The sequence below is a fragment of the Cyclopterus lumpus genome, chromosome 19 (assembly GCF_009769545.1).
Source record: "Cyclopterus lumpus isolate fCycLum1 chromosome 19, fCycLum1.pri, whole genome shotgun sequence".
Taxonomy (NCBI): domain Eukaryota; kingdom Metazoa; phylum Chordata; class Actinopteri; order Perciformes; family Cyclopteridae; genus Cyclopterus; species Cyclopterus lumpus.
Genome location: NC_046984.1, coordinates 13,624,022 through 13,646,387, shown reverse-complemented (window position 1 = coordinate 13,646,387; position 22,366 = coordinate 13,624,022). Strand labels below are relative to the sequence as shown.

At 39.8% G+C, this 22,366-nt stretch overlaps 1 protein-coding gene across 7 annotated transcripts in view; it reads right to left on the bottom strand.

Annotated features, from left to right (window-relative positions):
- Positions 1 to 6,709: 6,709 nt before the first annotated feature.
- Positions 6,710 to 22,366, bottom strand: part of ptprea (protein tyrosine phosphatase receptor type Ea) — a 47,202-nt gene continuing 31,545 nt past the window's right edge. Inside the window, exons 3-22 of one of the 7 annotated variants that reach the window (XM_034558194.1) lie at positions 19,253 to 19,330; positions 18,545 to 18,641; positions 18,015 to 18,088; positions 17,359 to 17,403; positions 16,391 to 16,527; positions 15,450 to 15,540; positions 14,505 to 14,581; positions 13,723 to 13,759; positions 13,531 to 13,628; positions 12,773 to 12,892; positions 12,385 to 12,548; positions 12,043 to 12,178; positions 11,738 to 11,887; positions 11,111 to 11,204; positions 10,568 to 10,644; positions 10,293 to 10,427; positions 9,931 to 10,056; positions 8,920 to 9,071; positions 8,585 to 8,720; positions 7,532 to 8,445 (exon numbers count right to left, since the gene is read on the bottom strand). In XM_034558194.1, coding sequence (XP_034414085.1) covers positions 8,371 to 8,445; positions 8,585 to 8,720; positions 8,920 to 9,071; positions 9,931 to 10,056; positions 10,293 to 10,427; positions 10,568 to 10,644; positions 11,111 to 11,204; positions 11,738 to 11,887; positions 12,043 to 12,178; positions 12,385 to 12,548; positions 12,773 to 12,892; positions 13,531 to 13,628; positions 13,723 to 13,759; positions 14,505 to 14,581; positions 15,450 to 15,540; positions 16,391 to 16,527; positions 17,359 to 17,403; positions 18,015 to 18,088; positions 18,545 to 18,641; positions 19,253 to 19,325 — 2,094 coding nt within the window. In that variant the 5' untranslated portion in view covers positions 19,326 to 19,330 and the 3' untranslated portion in view covers positions 7,532 to 8,370. Of the gene's footprint in view, positions 8,446 to 8,584; positions 8,721 to 8,919; positions 9,072 to 9,930; positions 10,057 to 10,292; positions 10,428 to 10,567; positions 10,645 to 11,110; positions 11,205 to 11,737; positions 11,888 to 12,042; positions 12,179 to 12,384; positions 12,549 to 12,772; positions 12,893 to 13,530; positions 13,629 to 13,722; positions 13,760 to 14,504; positions 14,582 to 15,449; positions 15,541 to 16,390; positions 16,528 to 17,358; positions 17,404 to 18,014; positions 18,089 to 18,242; positions 18,422 to 18,544; positions 18,642 to 19,252; positions 19,331 to 22,366 lie in introns of those variants that run through there. The other 6 variants (XM_034558195.1, XM_034558197.1, XM_034558198.1 and 3 more) reach the window with 6 other exon arrangements.

Sequence of the window (22,366 nt, the reverse complement as noted above, 5' to 3'; positions counted from 1 at the left end):
CCAAACGCCCCTCTGATGAGCCCGACAGCCCTTCAGTCCGTAAAAAGGCCGGTTCAAGTAGCTCCTGTGTGTCCATCTGGTCGCTTGAGAGAATAGATCCACATTCTGGGGAAAAGGCCTCGTCCCTTTCTTGCTGAAAGATCAATTCCACGCTAAATATGAAGGCTACGACCAATTTAGTATTCTTAATGAGCACAATGATAAAGACCGCACATGCTTTAATGTGTACAATACTCAAAGTGTGAAAATCTCAAGTCGTATAACATCATAACGTATTGATTACTGTACTGTGATTCTGTCAAAAAATAATCTGTAGATGATTGTTTCTGAAGACTTTCTATTTTTGTGAGTGAGCTGGAACAATGTTTCGCAGAAGTCTGTATGAGAAAATGAAAAAGGAATACAAAGAACTCAAGAAAGCGTGTAAGCAATACTACACAACTGTAATGTGAGAGCTTACGATGAGATGACTTCACCTTTGAAAAGGTGTTGTTCCTGTTTCCTGCCGCCACGCTGGCTGTGGTCTCATATTTTCCATACAGACAGGAGAGTGGTACCAGCGTTGCGACAAATATCAAACAGTCAAATATCAATACTGAGAAAAAACAAAAGGTGCATGAACATAATTGTACCCGTGTTTGTGGAGAACAAATATGAACCAGCCAGGATGCTTTGACCACTTTGAATACAATGGTTACCAATGAATTGAACAGATTAAGCATTTTCACAACACACAGTGAAGCAGAATAAATCAGGCACATCCAAGTCACGTGACATTTACCAACTCCTTCAGCACTTCACCTCATCAGGATTTGTTTTCATGACATGAATGGACAATCTCTCAATTTCTGTTGACACTCATTTGTTTTTGTGCCTTTGATCTACAGAAAAAACCACACCCTCTCATCCTTAAACAAGCAAAACCATCCTCGTATTGAATCTAGGTCTCGCATAGAGAATCCTTGTTGGCTTTGACTTTGCATTCAACAGTAGGTTTCCAGTAGGACTACCAACATCAAATGTATTTTTGTACAAAGTAGGAGACATAATGTGACACATCTGAATGTTAATGACACATCAACATCATGAAATGTGACCGAACAGAGAAGCTAAGAGTGTGTGTTATCTGAACGAACATCAAGCCGCTGTGTGAGAAGCGTACATGTTTCTTTGAGGGCCTTTCACAACTGATCGTTTCCCTTATTTGACAGATTTATTACTGATACAACATCAAATGGTTCCTCAGGCATCAGAAAGAAAACTAGCTGACAGACAGAAGAGGGAACTAAGAGTGTTTCCTGGAAAGGATCATGACGTTTATTGGACCACATGGTCAATCAGCAATTACTGGAACGAGGCGTTGAATAAATCAAAGTTTGAATTCGATGGCCTCTCTCCTTGAGTGGCACTCAGAGGGAAAAACATGTTTTAATGAAATGCATATCAACAATATTTCATGTTTAATGTCTTTTGTTCATCGGCGACGACCTCTTGAAAATGATCCCCGTATATTATTCAGTTTTGTATATCGTCACTCTAATAAAATATGTCAACAAGCTATTTCCTGTTACATTGTATGTACTGATGCTTTGTTGATGTTCATAGATAAATAGCATCTGTGTTGTTGCTTCATTTACAAAAGACAGCTTTCTAATTTGGTCTAATGCTGTACATCAAGTCATTTGATTTTCATTAACAAAAAGAAAATGTGGTAGATTTTCATAAACTGAAAGGAAATTAAAAGTTTTCTTGAGCATGTGGTTTCTTGGCACCACAAGTCTCCCACTTAGAAATGGGATCATCTATTTTTTTTAAACAAATCAAAGGTCATTTTCTGTGGTTGTTCAAGAGTTTCAATGTGGTGTCACTTATTGTCACGCCAACAGCTGGACGGGGTTAAAGATAAAGCATCTGGGCTGTGCATTTGTCTCCTCCCGTGCATTAAAAACACGCACTGACTTGTTTTCTTTAATTTTATTTCGGACTCTGGGGTGTCAAACCTCCGCGTCGCTGTTCGGCTGTTGAACTCAGAGGGACAAGGCACTGGCTGCCAGTAAGCACTCTCATTATGAATTACCACTGGAGGTATAGCTGTGGAGGCAGATTTACTCCTGTCTTATTTCATTTATTTTCGTTGAGTTTTTTCTGAAAATAAAAAGCAAGATTTACATTTCAGCTTGTTGGATAAAGAACAATGAAGTTTAGGAATATTGTGGTCCTATATTAGAGCAAAAATAAGAGCAGAATCTAAGGATTCATATGATTATGATAACAACAAATGGCAACAAGTTAAAGATTGGTATTGCACTATATTTTTCAACTTGAACCCTACTTTCCCATTTCGTTCTTCAATCTCTCTTCAAAAGGTGACGTGTTGCCGGAGAGGGGGACCTGTTGCTGCCCGATATAAATATTTCACAATAAGACAATAACAAACAGACATGATTAGGCAAAAGGTAAATACATATGTTTTATTTCTCTGTAAGGTCCTTCCCATAATGTTACTGAGCTTGTCAGTGGTAAAGATAAGCACTTTTAGTGAACATAATATTAGATTGCCCTCGCTGTCACGATTATTCAAGATTATTCTTAGACATAAAACACACAGGAAAATAAAGTCAAGGATGAAAACTACCAAATTTACACTTTAACATTTAAAGATACATACTTTCTAAATCACCTCCTACCATTGATTGTGTTGATTCTAACCAGTGTAACACGAGCAGAGCTCTGTATGTTTTATTGCAGCTGTGTCTCATGGGACAACTGATTTGTAAGGTAGTCTGGAGCCCTGTTATTACTTTTTATTCTGTCTTCATAGTTCTGATAATTATGTTTATATGTCTTATTGTTTGTTTTTATTGGGCAATAATGTTGACAAGGCAATAAAGTATTAATAATTGAACCCTGTTATAGTAATTATAGGCTTATAACCAACTTTTCTTTTATTGTATCCTCAGGCAACTAACTTTGCATGTTTTCAGGTTTATTGCAAACTAGAGCACAGTTAGCATGACGCCAGTGCCCAATGAATGAGCAATGACGCTAGTGTGGTTTATGTTTGTGTTCACTTAATTCGACACAGTTGATGGTATTTTAACTGTGGTCAACTTGATTTATCTGTAAATTGAAAGATGCAGACTTTTACATATTCCTTAGTAACTTGAAACGAGAAAAGTGCGGTGTCCCACAGGGGTCAGGTTTAGGCCCCTTAACAATTTAACTTAAACTCTAAAAAGTACAATATCCTATATCATATTTATACTGTCAACTCATACCTTTACATTGCATTGTCATCAGAGATCTTACCCCTACTAACTTTAGGTTTTTATTTGTTGACAATAATACAAGGCTTATCCCTTAAGCATCGATAAAGAAAGCAGCCTCACAAGCATTTTGGCTTTCAACCATTCCCTTTTCATCTACGTTTTATTATTTTGGTTCCAAACTGAGCGTTTGTTCATCAGATGTTGCATTTCATGAAAAAGAAGCTTGAAAAGCGTAATCGCCTGATAGAACTAAGGAGGAATATGATCTCACTCTTAATGCTTTTTCTGGGGCATTGTGTAACATTAACAACCCAGTAAGAGCTGCCTGACTGAATTATGGGAAGACTTAAAGTGTCTGTTGAGAATGCATGAAGATACTGAGCTGTGAAGAAGAGACAGGGAGAGGAAGATAGAGTGACAACAAGTCATTATGAAGCCATGAGACTCGGAGATGTGAAGTAGACAACAGACAGATGGGATCTCGGGAGGATATTAATGGTTCAGTCTCCAAGTTCTACCCTGTGACAGCCACAGCCCCACTGAGACAAGAGTACTGAGACTGTGCGGAGAGGTGGAGACATTAGAAACCATGCTTTTGTACTATACAATATTTAAAGGATTCAGATATACTTGTATCTTATTTGTTCTTTACTTCCTGTGGTGCTCTCTCTGTATTGTCTTCAGGAGACGGGGAAAGGAATGTGAGCACATTAGGGGGGAAAAACGGACAGAACTGGTGAAAGAAGACTCGACATATACACATACCCATAGTGTAATAAGAAATGAGTTTCCTAAGCTACACATGAAAGCATTTCATAACGGGGGTCACAGCGCTGGGCACCCTGCCAACAAATGGCTCATGTTCCATATTATATTAGGAAGAAAATGGGAAGCCTTGTGAATGACAAAATAAAATTAGTTGGAGGTCAATCAAAATAAGAGTCGGTTAGGGTTAATACATAATTCATATGACCTCTTCACTCGTGCTGACCTTTCTTTGGGTTAATGCCCATCCCGCTGAGGAGTGTTACCATGGCGCCCGGTCCCAGAGGAAATGGAAATTGTCAACAAAGAGGCTTTTTGTCACTTGAGTTTTTGTACAAGATAAGAAACATGATTGTTTGGCAGAAATAGCTCAAATATACTCCTCACTGGTGGAAAATTCACGTGGATAAAAGCTGTATTGCCAGCACACATTTATATTTGGAAGGAGGAGATCCGTTGTTTGTTGTTTTGTTGATCTGTCATGTGACTCCCGGAAAGAGGAACTTTCTTGCCTCGTCTTGTTGTGAAGTATCTGTTATCACGGTTTTAGGGACGCATCCATCTCGTACAGAGAATATTGTGTGGATTCATGTGGATGTGAACCTTTTGATTACAGTGAGGAGACCTAGACAGCTTCTGATTGTGTCTTCTGATCACCTTTTTTAAGCAGTCCCAATTCTATTTCATGTTATGTTTCTATATCTATAATTTGAGTTAGTCATCTAGAGTTGGTGCATTATTCATCATCTATAGAGCAACCTCAACATTTGTCTTTATTACATCAACACAGTGGTCTCACTCTTTAATGGTCAGGATAGTGTGACATGACCTATGACTGAGTGGTATTGTTTTACAAAGATGTACATGTTATTATCAGTTGAATTTTCCTTTTAATTAGTATATTACCATATACATATATACATATATATATATATATATATATGTATATATATACATATACATATATATATATACATATATATATATATATATATATATATATATATATATATATATATGTATATATATACATATACATATATATATATATACATATACACATATATATATATACACATATATATATACATATATATACATACATATATATGTATATATATACATACATATATACACATATATATACATATATATCTATATATATATACATATCTCTATATATATATATTCATATCTATATATATATATATACATATATATATATATATATATATATTCATATATATACATATATATATATATATATATATACATATATATATATATATACATATATATATATATATATTGAGGTACACTGACCCCTGTTGACCAAAAGTATCACTTCCATAATAAGTCTTTTCTGATTTTAGGTGATTGACAGTCTCCGAGCAGAAGATGACACTAAAACTATCTCAAATGGGAACTTTCCATAGAAAAAAATGAAATGTGGAAAGAGGAGTGATGCAGGCAAGAAACACTGGACCCCTATTGTTACTGGGCATGTTTTGAATTACTTTGAGGTTTTTCTTTCTTTGTTTAATCACAGTCGGTTATATTCTGTGTGACTTGTTATGAATTCATCCTATTGTGTTTTGTTCGGTTCCTGCTGGTATTAAATCCCACATTTTCTAACTGTGGCTTGGTGTTCCTCTGCGGGGCCGTGACTCACTATGGCTATCTGCAACATTGATGCATACGCATGCCAAGAGAGATTTAACAACAACAAAGAATATTGCAGTTGACCTTAAAGGATTGGTTCAAAATGTTTCACGTCCGTCCTGAAACCATAGCCAGGTAACCAATTGTTACCTATCTGAGACACATGCAGTCCTCATTCTCATCTGAAGCTAACGAGAGGTTTCAGCCAACTGAAATCAAGTGTGTATATTTAAAAGTTACATGCTTTGAATACACAATGTTCTCCTTTTGTTACTATCCTTGCTCTGCAGCGTCAACCTGTTCAGGCCTGTTCAGGCAAACGGGACTTTTAAACTAACAATACTAACTAATTGCACTTAATCCAAGTATGCTATAGTCCGACAGCTATTTATATTTTAATTACTTTTGGCATGGAAGGAGGTCTTTGGATGTTGTCCCCCATCACATGTGAATTAGGAAAGGATCTTTTTAATGGTTAAACAGGAGGAGTGATTACAGCAAGAAAAAGTGGGCACCTGACTTCCTTTTTTATAGCATTTTTAATGGCATAAAATAGTATACTTCGAATTTTTATTACACGCATACTATATTATTAGTATTTGTATACATACTATAGGATGATTTCTTTCTGGCTTTTGACATACTATACTATTGATGTTTTTCAAAATACTATACTATGATTTAAAAGAATACAAATTTGACAAACTTTACTGTGACTTTTTCCACATATTACTTCATGACTTTGTAATGCATTTTTTCAGACTACAATATTACTTTTGAATCATAAACAAACTTTTTTTCTAAATAGAATGCTATGAATTTGTGACTTTTCTTTCAGACATTTAATCCTATGAATTATGACTATACATATGTTACTATGTCTTTTTCGTGACATAATATGTCCCGAAACACCATTTCTTTTTTTTGGACATACCATGATTTTCTTTTTAATAAGCGGTTTACACATTTCTTTTCTTCAGACCACAGCTAAAACATCCAAAGAAAACTTTCACTTGACACTTTTTCAGATGAATTTAATACTGCAATTGCATTTGAAAGACATTGAGTATCCAAAAGTGGTTCGACCACCCACAGAACAAAAAAGGCAAAGAGCTGTAGGTTAAACTAAGTATTCTCCATTTTCTGAAAAAGGAAGGCAATAGACAGAACAGAAACCACAGGAAAGGGTTGTTTAGTTGAGTCCCTTCTCCTACTGCACCTCCCACAGACAGATAGCACAAACAAATGACCAATCACTGGACCGTCCCCTGCTGCTCAGTCACCTTCACAATGTCAGCACTCTGTCATGTAGTATTTACACGCAACGTCAGCAACATTACAGATTTCATTGAGGATTAAAGCAGAGCTGGATCAAATCATTCAACAATGTTTGGTTTCATTTTGGAGTACCAAGATAGATGTGGGTTTCTGCCGTAGAGAAGAAAATACATCAATATTATCATTTTTCTAGGAAACGTTCTACTTCTTCATTTTGACATATGTGAAAAAACAAACCCATGTATTTGGAAAAAAAGATATAAAGTCCCTCAACGTTGATAGTTTGGGGTGTTTTTTTGTTGTTGTTGTTGCTCTGGCATTAATAAGCAGGCACTGAAGCACCACACGCGTGTATTGTTTTTGCTATTGCAGGACTCGGCTAAGTACTTTCCCGTCTATACTGCATTAAGAGACCACACTGACCTTATCCGAGGACCACTGGCCTTCATCTGAGGGTTGTTCTACTTTTCCCCAAGTCTTAAAAAAGTACATATGGCACTGATTTGTGAAATTATCTATAATACAAATAAAGCAAACATATTCTTGAACATTGCAGGTTCTTGGCAAAAGGCTTAGTTATGTGCTTTTTAATGTGCAGTCATTTTAGCAAAAATACTTTTTGCTGTCTACAGACGAAAGGCAGACTGTTACATCCATGTTACATGTAGTTGCATACCACTTAGTTTGAGGTACAAAACCAGTTTTATGGTATTTTATGACTGTGATACGTCTAACTATGAAACTTTTGCCTGAATCCATATTGGAAATCAACCCGTGTCGTCATCTTAGCCTCTGTTGCATAACTTTACGTTCTTGGCATTATGGCTTAAGCGATTCATTCTTTTCTGACAATATTTCCATTGGAAAGAGTATCACATTTGTTTTGGGTATGTTGTTTAAATATCGCCTCTAATCTCAGATAGAAGTCATCAATAAATGAAATGATGACTGTATGTTTACATAAAAAAAAAAAAAGAAGAAAAAAAGTTTTAACATTCCCGTCGTATTCCCCAAACTCAAGATTGGAATGTCGTCAATACATAAATACATTTACAATAACTACAACTTTTAAAAATATTACGTGGTCAATTCAAAATAACACTTAGATAAACATTTAAAATACAGTATTATACAACAAAACTGAAACAAAGGAGACCAAGTTTGAAACAACACTTCATGACAAAATAATTATGATACATGATGTGAAATATACATTATTTTACTTTTTTTCATTTACAATTTTCATCCACTGACATACAGTATATTACAGCGAGGATGGACTTAATGGAGGGACAAGTGCATAGCAAAATAGATCATTTGACCAAGTTAAAGAAACACAAACTGACAAACCAGCTTTAGAAAACAACATTAAAAACCATGTTTAAGGCAAATCTCATCATTTAAAATTGGCATAGTCGGAGAAAATGTCCACAAAGTCTTGTACCACCCTGTAGCAGAAGTCATATTGTTCCTATGGAATAAATAGAGAGGAAATAGGTTAGGCGGTAGTCTGTAGAATCGGTTTCCATCGAGATGAAGCAAGAAACAGGAAGTGATGAATATGAGACATTTATTTGACTTATTCGGGATCCAGTTGTGTCGCTACGTACCACAGTTTGGACCATATGAGGCCTCTGCATGCGTAAACTCTTCACAGTTTGGAACACGTCCAGCAGGCCTTCTGCTTTGACTCGCTCCAAGATATTGCTCAGGGCGATGAACGTACCTGTTCGCCCTGCACCGGCACTGCAGCACACAAACACAAACAGCTCTTTGAAACCAATTCAAGCTCTTTGAAACCGATTCAAGCTCCAACGGCGGCTCGGAAATGAAAAAAAGTGTGCATATTTTAAAAAGGCATCGCATGCAAAAAAACATGTCCACAGCAATTAAAAAAAAAAAATTCTCAAATGTGTTTGTGTGTGTGTGTGTGTTTTGAAGCCACCTGCAGTGTACGACTATGGGATGGTTCCCAGACTGCTGCTGCTGTCTCTGCACCGAGGCGATGATGTCGATCATGCCTTTCCCCTCGGCCGGGATGCCGATCTCCGGCCAGCCGTGGAAGTGGAAGTGCCTGATCACCCTCGTCTGTTTCTCCTTTGAGAGGAAATTAACAGGTAGACGAGAGATCGTAATATTAATATCTTTCAAGTTCATTAATATCATTAGCAGTGTACAAAAGCACAATGGCAGATGCAATGTCGGAGTAGATTAAGTGTGCAGCAGATTAGTGGTGGAATGCTGCTCCGTGAGGCAGGAATGTACGACTGAATATATATAAATATATATATATATATATATATATATTATAATAATAAATCAGATGGGAGCCTCTCACTAGATAATTCTAAACACATCCTGCCCACCACATTTCCTCTGGACCACAAGAGTTTCAAGTACTCACTTGTAATAAGACAATAATGTTGGAGCCTGTACAAAGTTTTAATTGTCAAATATTCACACATGATTGTAACAATTGTTTAATTTCTTCACTGTTAATGGTTTGTGGGATCTTGCGATTGTAAGCAGTTCCACAAAAGAGAGGCTTAAAAATGATCAAATCACAACAATGCAAAGTATACAGAACACTTTAAAACATGAAACTTTGTTTTTTTCTTCTTAATCATCTCATTACCCAAATAAGTATAATCCTTTGGAGGGAACCCTCAGTTGGGAAACATTGGACTAAACTAACTAACTGTATATACTAACTACAGCAGGAAAAATGCTAATAACCATTTCATAATGTAATATAAACTCGCAAAAAAAATGGTAATAGTTTTAGTGACACTATTAAGATTTTAAGTAGGACCAATCTTACTGGCTCAAAGTTAACAACGTACCTCAAATGTTCAAAGGAATTGCATCAAGAGGGCCAATGAATGCCTTTTTATCATAATGTGTCACTGTCTGACGCATTAACTGGCGTGCGATAGTGCAACGTGGATTTGCTTACCGGGACAAAGGTGAGTACCAAGTCTCGTAGACTGAACGTGTCACACAGAGTGTCTCCCTTCAACTCCACTGTGTAATCTCCGTAGGTGACCGAGTCCTCTGCGGGCAAGTATTGACAACATTTGTCCTGCAATAACAGACAATAACAGATAAGTGCGTGCACACTGCTGGCGATATATACACGTTAAATACAAACTGCAGCGAAAACACGTGGAATGTAAATATTCTTCGGGCACTTTCGGTTCAGGAAATGAAATACTGCAACAAACATAAACCGGTCCTAAAAGTAACGGGAAGTTGGAGCACAGATGGTTTAACGTTGCACCGCTGCGGTGGTTAATGTAGCCATTAATCACAGCTTACCTGCTCCCTCTCCTGGAGCTCAGTGAGCATGACAATGGAGTGACATTTCCATTCCCACACCATCCTCCAGAAATCCTCCACGGTGTGTGTCAGAGGGCCCTGGGTAGCAATGAAGTAGTCCTTCTGCCTGTAGCCCTGAGTCACGCCAAACACACACACACACACACGTCCTCAGCTTTTCAAGCCCAATAATGTGTCAATAGCAAGACCCATGATGCTGCAGGTAGTTTAATATAACTAACATAATATGCATTAGGTAATAAAAATGTGCTTACATCTATAAAAGATGCGTTGACGTAATCGGTGAACTCCTGACCTCTTCTCATGGAGAGAATAACTCGGTTGAAGTCATCTGCAATGGGAATAGAACAGGAAACAGAAAGCAGCTTAAAAAACAGGTTCACAGAGTATCAAGTACACAAAGTGGTCCGAGTGACTCCCTGAGAAAAGATTTGGAAGACTGGAAAAACATGTTCAGATTCTAAACATAGGGACACTGACACAATAATCCGGATGTCAAAATCCACGGCTGCTGTTACTATTGGTATTCATAAATTAGTCATTTTTCCATCTTTGTTCTGCGTATTCTCTTTTTATAGGAATAATTTATGTCATATGCTTTGAATGTGGTTCATTCTGTACGCATGACATCTGTTGCACTTCTGTCCATCCGGGGAGAGGGATCCTCCTCTGTTGCTCTCCTGAAAGGTTTCTTCCTCAAAAAAACCCTCAATGATTTAGTTTAATTTAATCTTCCACCAGTGTACATGAGACAGACATCCGATCCGTTTACTCCTCTGGGTTTCCTTCTTTCTTACATGGAATAATTTGCAGAACTCTGTTCTTCTTCATGTTGGCAGGAAGGTTCCCCATTCTCATGTTCTCCTTCATGATTCGCATGTTGGTCAGTTTCTGAGCAGAAATAAAAGCAAAACAAAATGTTACAAGCATGCAAACATCCACTATCCTTTTATGCCCAAATCTAATAATCTTAGGGAAATAAAAAAAGTTACACTGTTAATTATGAATCACAATTAGTAGATGAAAGTTGCTGGATCGTTGTAAGGTAAGATTTATTTAAATCAAGGCTTGAGTTTGAGATTTGAATCAGTAGGTTCTGGCATATCTCTGTTCTTGCACTGCCATAATAATAATAATATATACAGTTTATATGTATAACACCTTTCAACAACAATGGGCTTCAAACTAATGCTTTAGAAGTATCTGTATGTAAGTAACGGTAAATGTTAAACAGCATATTTTTTGTCTGCACATGGAGCAAATATGGCTCTGGATGAACTAATCTATTGTGTATTGTTTAGCGTATTTTTCTATCATTGTCGGTTAAATGAAGAGAGGTCATTTTAATAACATAATAATAGCAATTTCTCAGTTTGGCGTGTAACGTACTTCATAATTTCTTAGATGTGATCTTTTTTGTGTACCTTAAACTCTTCCTCGAGGCCGACTCGGTCGCCGTTTGCAAAGGTGTTGTGCAGTTTGTGCAGATGTCCTTCCAGAGAGGACACGTCCAGCTCCGTGTCTCCGTAGAGGAAGTATTCAAGCAGGGCCTGGTAGATGAATGAGTACTGCATCTGAGGGGGCAATGCACACAAACTGATGAACACACACACACACACACACTATGCATAGGCACAATTTAACATTTCACAGACGATTGAAGGATCATTCTCATATATTAACTGTCAGTGTGACGTGATAAACAGCAGGGAACTCGTCTCCAACTCACATCCGTCTGAACCAGCTGCGAGCGCTGCTCTCGTATCTTAGCGACGCACCCGAACACATCAACTTTCTGCTCCGCATGCATCATGTCGATCATGGCGTCGATGACGATGAAGGTTCCCGTCCTCCCGACCCCAGCGCTGCAGAGACAAAGACAAACCACGACAACAGCAGTGAAACCAAGTGCATCGCTTTAGTCACCCACAATGTGTCCAGACAGAGCTCACGGTTTGTTTTCCAGAGAAACAAATTGGACAATTAAACCATTTAAAAATGATGTTCAGGCAAAAGCACCCCAAGTCAACAACAACAACATAATAAACAGTGAGCTTGGATCTCTGTTTACCTGCAGTGGACCACGATAGGCCCGGCGAAGGGTGGATTGACCACCTTGACCTTTTTGAGGAACTTGAGCATACCGATGGGGGAGAAAGGAACTCCAAAGTCAGGCCAGCTGGTGAAGTGGAGCTGGGTGACCAACCTTGGAGTCTTAACAGCATCGCTGGCTTGCTACATAGTGACACAGACGCAGGCAGAAAACACAGTTACCGGCATTAAAAACACCTGCAGAAGGCAATCTGTGGAAACAGAGATTTATTCAGCTTCTTTAGAAATCTTAGAAATCGTGTCGTGGACTTAGCGGAATGAAAAAGGAACCGAGCTACACATATCACAACATTAATTAACATGTCCACAACATGGTTCACAAACACCAGCCACAGCTTTCAACGCACATGTTGTATGCAGAACTTGCGTATGGTGTAGTCCACGAGGACAGTGAAGTCTTCCACCGCCACCCTCACGTTCCCATAGCTCCAGCAGCCCTGATCTGGCCAGTACTGGTAGCACTTGTCCTGGGGAGAGATGACAGCCAGTCAGTAATAAAGTCCTCCGGTACGAACCAGTTGTTCCTCTGGAACGCATTCAAGGCTTTTTTTCTTTCAAGCAACAAACTGTCTCGAGTCAAATGCATGACTTCACAAAAAGGTGAGCATTACTAATGGTAATTATGCTTCAATTTCACAGCCAGTCAGTCCAGATTAGTAAAAGGGAAGTCAATAGAAGTCCTCTCTGGGTGATTGTGATACTGCCGTGGAGGACTTCATTACACATTATGTGGCCATCGACTTTCGATTTAAGTCTTCGCCAATTCTCTTCTTATTGATCTCTCTCGCTCCTTGTTTAGAGAGGGAGTTCTGATTCATGTGGTTCACAATAAAAGACGGAGCAATTATGGCAGAGACAACATATGTCAGAGGGGAGCTTTAAAAAGGTGTGAAATGAATAGTTTTAATTAAGTTTCATGGTATCACCTTTGGCCATAACTAATGCAATCTATTTGAAAGCTCATTTCTCCTCAAAAAAAATATTTTTTGTGATGCTCCATTAACGAGAAAATTACTTTTTCCCTTGCCCCCCTTCACAGGGAAAATCAGAGCCGACTGGGGAAGAAACCCTGGAGCTCGTAGTAAAGCCTCTTCAAATCACTCACTTCTTTCCTTTCTTTCAGATTTGTCAGCATGACAACAGTCGCTACTTTCTGCTCCCAAATCGTCCTCCAGAAATCTGCTACGGTGTCTTCTTTTGGACCTGTGAGACAAAATGATCATAATAACGCATGATTCATCACAATAATATAGATTACTTAATTATGGATTTCATTTCCAAGTGCATTATATCTTACCCTGTGCTGCTATGAATTTGTTCTTTTCCGTGTAACCCTGTTGAAGATGAATATCAAGCTAATTAAAAAAGTCAATATAAAAGTTCTATTGCAGCCACTAATGGACTTTGTGGTGGGATTGTCTCTTTAACTGCTGTTTCCAAGGTCAAGACTTTTTAGGACTTCACGCCGCATCGACCGTGGAGTTATTATGTCGATATCTCAGGAACGCCTGCAGGGAATCTCTTCAAATGTGGCACAAACCTTTGGAATGAGGATGAACTGATTTGATTTTGTAGGTCAAAGGTCAAGGCCACTGTGACTTCACGTCTGTCCCATTCTATGATATCTCAGAAATGCATTGAGCAAATTTGTTCAAATTCTTCACAAACATCCACTTGGACTTAATAACGACCTGAATCAATTTTGGTGGTCAAAGTAAGTAATTATGATGATATATGCATTATTAATTAATACTCGATAATAATTGACATTTTTGAGATGTGGATGTAAACTGCAACGTGGCTGGATGACAGAGACATTGAAGCCGTACTTTTAGTTTAAAATAAATTGAAAAAAAAATCTTTTAAACCAAATTTAGTGACAACATGGAGCAGGAGTCCTTAAATACTCGTAAGAAAACTTTAACAGCTCATTCAAGATGAAATTGTTACCAACCATCAAGCTGATTTATCAAATTCAATCAAAACAAAATGAGGCATTAATTGTTATTTTGCTACACAAATGCTATTTTACAAATAAATGCATCGTGTTAAGAAGAATGATGAAAACGCACAACTCACATCAATGTAAGAAGCATTCACATAGTCTGAAGAGGGATTCCCATCCAGCTGAGTCAACACCACTCTTGAATGATCATCTGTTGGTGAAAATACCATCGGAAAGTTTAGAGGGTTACAGCAAAAAACCACAGTATGTAACATTACTCTGATTACACACGATTACGGATCATGTAGCATAGAGAGCATTAAAAGGAATAATTTAATCTTTTGGGAAATACGTGTATTTGCTTTCTTGCCAAGGACTTAGACGAGAAAATGAATACCGCTCTCATGTCTGAACGGTAAATATGAAGCTACATCCACCATAAAGACCGGAAATGATTGGGAACACTGCTCCACCGGTTGCCTGGCAACTGCTCCTGGCAAACAAATTGTCCCGCACATAATTAGCCATTTTACGGGAGGGTTAGTTTTACAAATCGATGTGTGCCGCGTTGTTTACCCCTCTCAAAAGGGAGTTATTTGTGGTTTACCAATCGTTGTGTTCCAAAGTTGTAACCGTGATTGAATGGTACGCAATGCAGTCGGCCGGATCAGTCATCATGGCCATTCACAAGTACGGCGGCATTTGAAAATTAATTTCGTAAAAAAAAAGGAAATTATCACCGGTATCCCGTTTCATGCAGCACTAAGTTGCCAATTTATTTATTTTTTACAGCTTTTGTAGAGATCAGAACAGACATAAAAGCGGTATTAAATCTTTTCATCCAATCCTTTTTAAAGATCAGAATGCATGGGTGAGGAAAAAATAACTACGCAGATGAGTATTAATAAGACAGGGATGAGGGCAAGGAACTCCAACTTCAATGAAGGGTGAGGAAGCTCTCGGGACTGATGAGGATCCACCGAATTTGAGACTGAAGCTCACATAGAACCAAAGGAAACTGAGCTCTGGGTGTGAAGCTAAATAAAATCGAGTTGCTACAGAACAGAAAGTAAACTCACAAGGAAGGATGTTGGGGTATCTGTTCTTCTCCTTGTTGTCGTCCTTGTTGGCCTCCTCATACGTCCCTTGGGCATTACCCCCTGGCAAGGACTGCAAAGCAAGATCACAGTTATGCTCTCCACAACCTCCCATACGGACTTTTAACTGGCCGTGATCCGTGCATTGTGATCCGCTGAGTGCAGGGCTTTGTTCAGCCTCCGTGTCGGCACTTCCTTCACTACCATCGTTAAGAGTAGCTTCAACTTCCTCTGTCTGTGCTGGCAAGCGGAATCAAATGATACGTGAACCATGAGTCATGTATATTTTGTCATATCCACAAATACCCAAGAGGGTATTTTTCATGGGTGTGTGTTTGTATGTGTACAGTATGTGTCATGGACAAGTAGTTTTCTAGAAATATAGAAATACACACATAAGTCTGAATCTTCCGCCTTCTCATGAACAGACAGCTTATGAGGCTTATGAAGACACCAAAAAAGCAATAAAATGCTTTTGACATTTTCGGAGACGCAAAGTTACATATTATTAATGATAGTTTGGGTATTTAATTTTATTTAAAGGGTTTATATTTATTTGATTTTATTGTCAGCTGGGATAGGCTCCAGCGCCCCCGCGACCCTAATGAGGATAAGCGGTATTGAAAATGGATGGATGGATGTTTACAGCACTTAAAAAATAAAATTAAAAAATTATGTCAGGGTTAAATAGAGCTTTAAAAAAAGTACAACAGAGATGTTGCCATTGCTTAGCGTCTCAAGTGAGTCAAACAGTTTTAACCCACACTTCTTTAAGAATAAGCTTATTAATATTATTATTATTATTATAAACCTATTAAAAATGACTTGATGAGAACAGTACGTCCAGCACTTTGTTCAGAATACAGACGACTGTGCGACCACCTGCTCGTCCGACCTCCAGGCGGAGAAGAGGGGATGCTTACGTTGTACTCCTCCCTGAAGAGCTTCCCATCGTCGGCTGAGCGGAGCCTCTGCTCCTCCTCCAGGTGATCCACTGGGATGGGGAAGTAGGTCTTGGAGGCCGAAGGCGATCTGGGCAGAAGGACCACCGTCTGTTGCTCTGTGGGGAGAACAGTCAGTGGTTTTATTATCCCCGCTGGACTGATAAGAGGTTAGAACTACAGAGGTGAATTATACGCCGTGTCCAAGAGAATAAGGACATTATTTAATGATTTAATTAATGATCGGCTCAGAGGATTGGGTTTTAAAAAGACCTGGTGATTCCCAACCAGATGTAGCCCTATGAGATGACACACCTATCTAATATTAGTTGCTACAATAATGTTTTCATACAACTAAATGTGCTCTTGCTGTTTGTTCAAATATATTAATTTTTATAACCACTTGTGGTGGCAGAACGATGTTGCAACCATCTAACTTTTAGCTGAAAATGTCAACCATTTATCCATTTCTGTTTCAGCTAACCTCTCGGTTCACTTGCTCACTAGTTTTCACTCAAACACGCTCATATATCCTCCGTGACTCCACATATACTTTAAATCACATCAAAAATGTCTACTATCAAAGTACCCCTGGTTGGGAATCACTGAATTAGACAATAAGCTTATTGAATTTACTCCGCAAGGATCTTCACAAACAGCCCACCAAAAGACTAAATGGTCTTCGAATCTTATGTTGGCCCACACCTCAACAAATTAAAAACAAGGGATGTAAGTATTTTTGATGATCACCGAACATCAGCAGGCGTTAGAGAACCAAAGGACACCGGGGGAGAAGCCACTTCCAGCACCATGTGGGCAGGTTTCTGAACGGAAACCTCTCTAAAGCATTTCTGTTAGTGCTCAACATTTTGGAAAATGTAGGTTGGAAAAAGTACCGAGAGGAGGTGTTAGTAACATCTGATACCGCCACCCTGTACTGTATACCTGACCTGGTGGCACAGTGGTGTATAGCGACTCAGTACTGTATCCAAACTCTAAAACACAACACATATCAAGTCAGCGCACACACGCACACACACACACACATTGTCATAAAAGGCAAAACAATAAATGTTATAAAATATAGCATTTGATTGCAGTTACTATGCACCGGAATAAGACCCTTCTGCAATGTGTCATGTTTGTGATCACTGTAATTAGCAGCTCAGCTAATGCCTTCATATTTGCTCTGTTTGTTACTACCGTGGGTGTGCTGTGTGTTTTCCAGCCATATATCCTCGTTGCATTCCCATCTGCAAGAATACAACTTGCTCTGTACTTTCCATTGTAATGTCATGATAAGAGAAGACGTATCTTCTCCTCAGTACGTGGTACTTCCTGGAGAGCCCAATAGCTGTTAATACACTTCACACTTGCTCAGCTCTGCAAATTAAACGATGCAGCTCAAAGCTCAGAATTAAAAATGAGTCATAATAGTACATGCGGTGTCAAAAAGCTTCAACGTGGTCATCGTATCACATTTATGTTCCTCATATTAACCACAGGAAGTAACACGGCCACAATGCAGGGTTGAGATAACCTGCACATACGTAAAAGCCGATGCCTTTCAACCCTCCTTCTCACGACATCCAATTTACAACATTACCTTGTTCCTCCAAGATGCCATTTGGTATCTTCTTGTCAACTGTTGTGACGACTGCTTTTCTCTGGTTTTTTAACCTGCCAGAAACAAATACAATAAAATGAGAACAACACAAGATTCAATGATGCCATGCTCTTTTTTTCAACTCTTTTTAACGCAGAGCTACAAAATGAAACTTGAAGACCTCCCAAAGGACGTGGGTAGCCGTGAACAAAAGACGACTGAACCTACCATCTTAAACTCGAAAAGCTATTCTTTCTCATTAGCTGATGTCTTGGAAAAAAACGTTGCTCTAGTGGTACCGAATTTATTCTCTTTTGTTGCCCAACTAGGTCCACTGTCACAGCCCGACTGCCTGCTCTCTTCTCTCTAAGCGTGAGGGAGTCAGCTAGCAGCACTTCCTGACTGGGCTCCGCCTCAATGACTAAAGGAGGAAGTGTTTGTCACCCTGGGATCACGGCCAGTCAGCGAGGCCCTGTGAGGGGATGAGGTGAGGTGGGTGAGTCCTGGCGAGGGTAGGAGATTTTTTTTACCTGAGGAAGTACCAGACTAGCAGCGCGATGATGAGCACCAGCAGGGACAGGACCAGCACGATGGGGAGGATGTGCTGACTGTGGGATGTCACGTCTTCTGAGGAAGGAGGAGAAGCAGGACCGGGGGTCAGTGAGCACCGGCAACAAAGAAGCAGGAAGAGGGAGCAAAGCCGACGATACATATGTATGTGCATATGTTTGCATGTGCAAAACGCGTGGATGCATTCATTTGTTTGAGCCAATGTGTACATTGCATTAACTGATAAAAAAAACTTTTAAAAATCAATACTTGGCACATTCGGTGCTCTCCTCTGCTTTCAGGCCTGATTTAATAACTGGCCTGTGCAGTATTTTGTCTACAGAGAGAAGTCTCAGTTCATTTCGTACCGTCTGTCTGACCGAAAATGAGAGGCTCAACGTGTGTAGACTCAGCCAAGAGTCACAGCCACACAGCCAACTATTAGTTTTGTTTATGAAGACGCACAATGAGCCGTAAATTACAGTCCAGAGCCGCTGAAGTTCATTGTCATCCGGTAATAACAAGGCTGTAGAAAAAGCTATTATCAAGCAGGAAGACACATAATAATCATATCTTTGGGGAAAGTGATGAGTGCAGCAGCTGGCAATGGGATTTTATTGCCATCTCAAATTGTTCAATGTTGTTTAGCCTCACATGTCGAGGTGCATTGCCCTCGTTATTACGCCTACCTTGTGTATGGTTGCCATTGCCGGTGGAATTGGATGTTGTTGTGGTTGCCACCAAAAACAGAAGTGGGACCATTGTGGCTGCAGAGAAAAAAAGGAGAATATTCAATTTAGTGCCAGACATGTTTGCAAAATATGAACATGGCCGCTGGATAATATCCCCCATTCAGGGAACATAAAAAGCTTTTGACATATCTGAGGCATATTTATTTATTTATGACTGATGCTTTCAGGAATGTGCTCATCGGTGCAAAGTTCATGGAGACACAATGGAACAACACACTCCCATCCTGGTCATTCATTAACCCCGTCATACATTGTACAGTGTAATGCCTAACATGCCCACATGGAGGCACAATAATCACATTTTTGAGAAACAAGGCTGGCACAATAACACCCTCACCAACCCATTGAGAAAAAAGAAAAATGTCAAAAGATAACACCCAGGCCAAGGAAACAGCCGTTTATATATTTCTAATTCAATTTTCTATCAAAAGAAAAAACATGTATCCACAAATACCATTCTTGTAACTATTCCATGCTTACCTAATTGAATGCTTTGCTACTGTATTCACGTGCATGCTCATGCTTTATCAGATTGAGCAAAGAGAACTTGAGTGAACGCCACTCTGATGAATTGATGAGCTGATAACAACTGTTTTCCTTCAGCTGTTTCCGTGGCAATGCCATGACGAAATGTGTGATTTCCAGGATCTACACACACACGCGCGCGCACGAACGCACGCGCACACGCCAACAAGAGGCCTGGTTAAAATCTAGGAGGCTTAACACCTACACCCCTCATGCTCTACTCTTTGCCACCTCCTCCCCCCAACACAAACACTCATGCACATGCACACACACACACACACCAACACACACACCAACACCCACAGCACCACATGCTCTGTCCAGAACTCCTACACACAGTGACATCCAGGAGTCTCAGCTGAATGACTCTGGTCATTCCTTCTCCCGGGAGCAGAATGCAGAGGAGGAAGGATAAAGGAGCATCTCTGATCGATTCTAGTGTTTGAGCATTCGGAATGGCTTTCACATCACACCGATTCACGCACCTCATTTCTTTTGAAATCGGCTAGTAAGGTTTGAAAACCAATAAGTCTTGAGATGTTTGCAGTTTTTCATTTGAACAAAAGTTGGAACCCAAGCAATGCGCACCAGCACAGACCTGCTATCAGCCCATAATGAAGCAGAGTGTGCTTTGTCTCCCCAAGGCTGCAGGTGTGGGTGTGTGTGTGTGTGTGTGTGTGTATGTGTGTGCGTGTTGCTTTGCAGCTGCGGTGAAGTGAAAGCCCAGGCCAAGAGCATAGTCAATGAAGACACTGTGTGTTGAAGCCTCCACGCTGTGCCGCAGTGTCCAGACAGGACACTGAAGGAATGTGGAGGCAGCAGAGCAGAGACACCGACTGCAGCAGGGAGAGAGCGAGCAGAAGGTCCAGGTCAATAATATTTCCCGGAGCGATTAATAAACCCTGACATGTCCCTCCGTTGCATGGGGAAGACTGATGAGAGAATTCTAAATGAGAGAGGAGAGGAGCGGCGTGCTTCTCCCGCTCTCTTCACTTCTTTAAGGCTCTCTCTGCAGATGTCACAAGCCTGGATGAGGGGGAGGTTATTGAGCCGTGTTAGTGTGTACACAGCGTGTGGATCCTTCGGGCAGTACTCTGTGGATGAGGCTTGAGGTTTTGTGATGTGGAAATCCACTCATGGTGCCGTTTGGGGACTTTCCGCTACACAAGCTGCGATGAATTTTATGTATGCGGGGTCTGTTTGTTTATTTGTGTGTACGATGGCTCAATGGGGACAGCCAGCAGACTGCTCACAGCTAGTCCTAAGGCTGTGTCTTGTGGTAAAGTGCTGCAACTTCTTCTAAGCGTCCCCTGGCTCCTGGCTTCCTCTTTCCCCTCCATCACCTCTGGAGATGTCACCCGCCGTCCCTGGGGGATTAAAGGCTGTCGACCCGCTGAAATGCAGCTTTTCCCAGCTTGCCACTGCAGTGGTCTCCAGCCCGACCTCGTCAGCATCTCTCTGAGGAGAACGGCAACTTCCTTTCCTCCGTCTTTGGAGGGGAAACGTCCCTAGCATAACTATAAATAACACTGCTTCCCCATTCCTCTGGATATCTTATCTCCTCACTCGGCATAAACCAGTCAAGACCACAAGTCTCAGATTAGACCATTAGTCATCATTTAGCTCGGGTCGGACTCGGTGCAAAGAGCGATCATCACATTGTGTGTGCCGTCATCTGTGTATTGTCTTTTCTCCATTTAGCACTGCGCAGCGACCCACCAGCAATCAGCCATAATGAAAAATAGGTCATGGGAGATGTCAGCTCTGAGGAAGCTCGAAGGCGTCCTTATTTTTCTTTTGAAAAGGGTATTGTCCTGGCCAGCTAGACAGCCACTTATTTATGTAGTATGCGAGTCCAGAGTTATCCAGCATAGAGTTGCCTCTGTCTCACAGTGGGTCAGTATCGACCTGGGCGGCCTCAACTGAATTGACAGGAACTCCCACACCAATTACATTAGACCACATAAACCACTGCAGAGTTAGCAACACATCTGAATATTTTCAAGTAAATCTTATTAAAATGCCTACAAGCCATATATACATTGAAAGTTATCAGAGTGTACTCACTCATCCTCTCCGTATTGGCCATGAGGCGATCCCTTCTTGATATGATTCCAAGTAAAAGATAAAACATGATGCTTTGGCAATCTAAATAAAAAATGGGTATCCTCCAAATGTAGTGTTTTTAATAAATAAAAGATATATATAACAGACATTTAGTCACAGATGGTTAAAGCATTTGAATTATGTATTTTTTCTGCTACAACAGATCAGTAAATCATGTCCTGTGCATTCCTTTGAGAAAAAGTCAGCACTTTATACTTTTGGGTTCCAATATTGTACAGAAACCGATCAGAACGACGTCGGTTCTCCGTCTGCATATTTGCAGAACTTGTTTCCATCAAACCAATCGTTTTGTTTCATTAAAATGTATTAGCATAAAATAACATCACTGTTTCACCAAACACAGATGCTTTAAGAGCCCGACAACAGCTTTCCACACAACACAGGAAGAGCCACAGACTT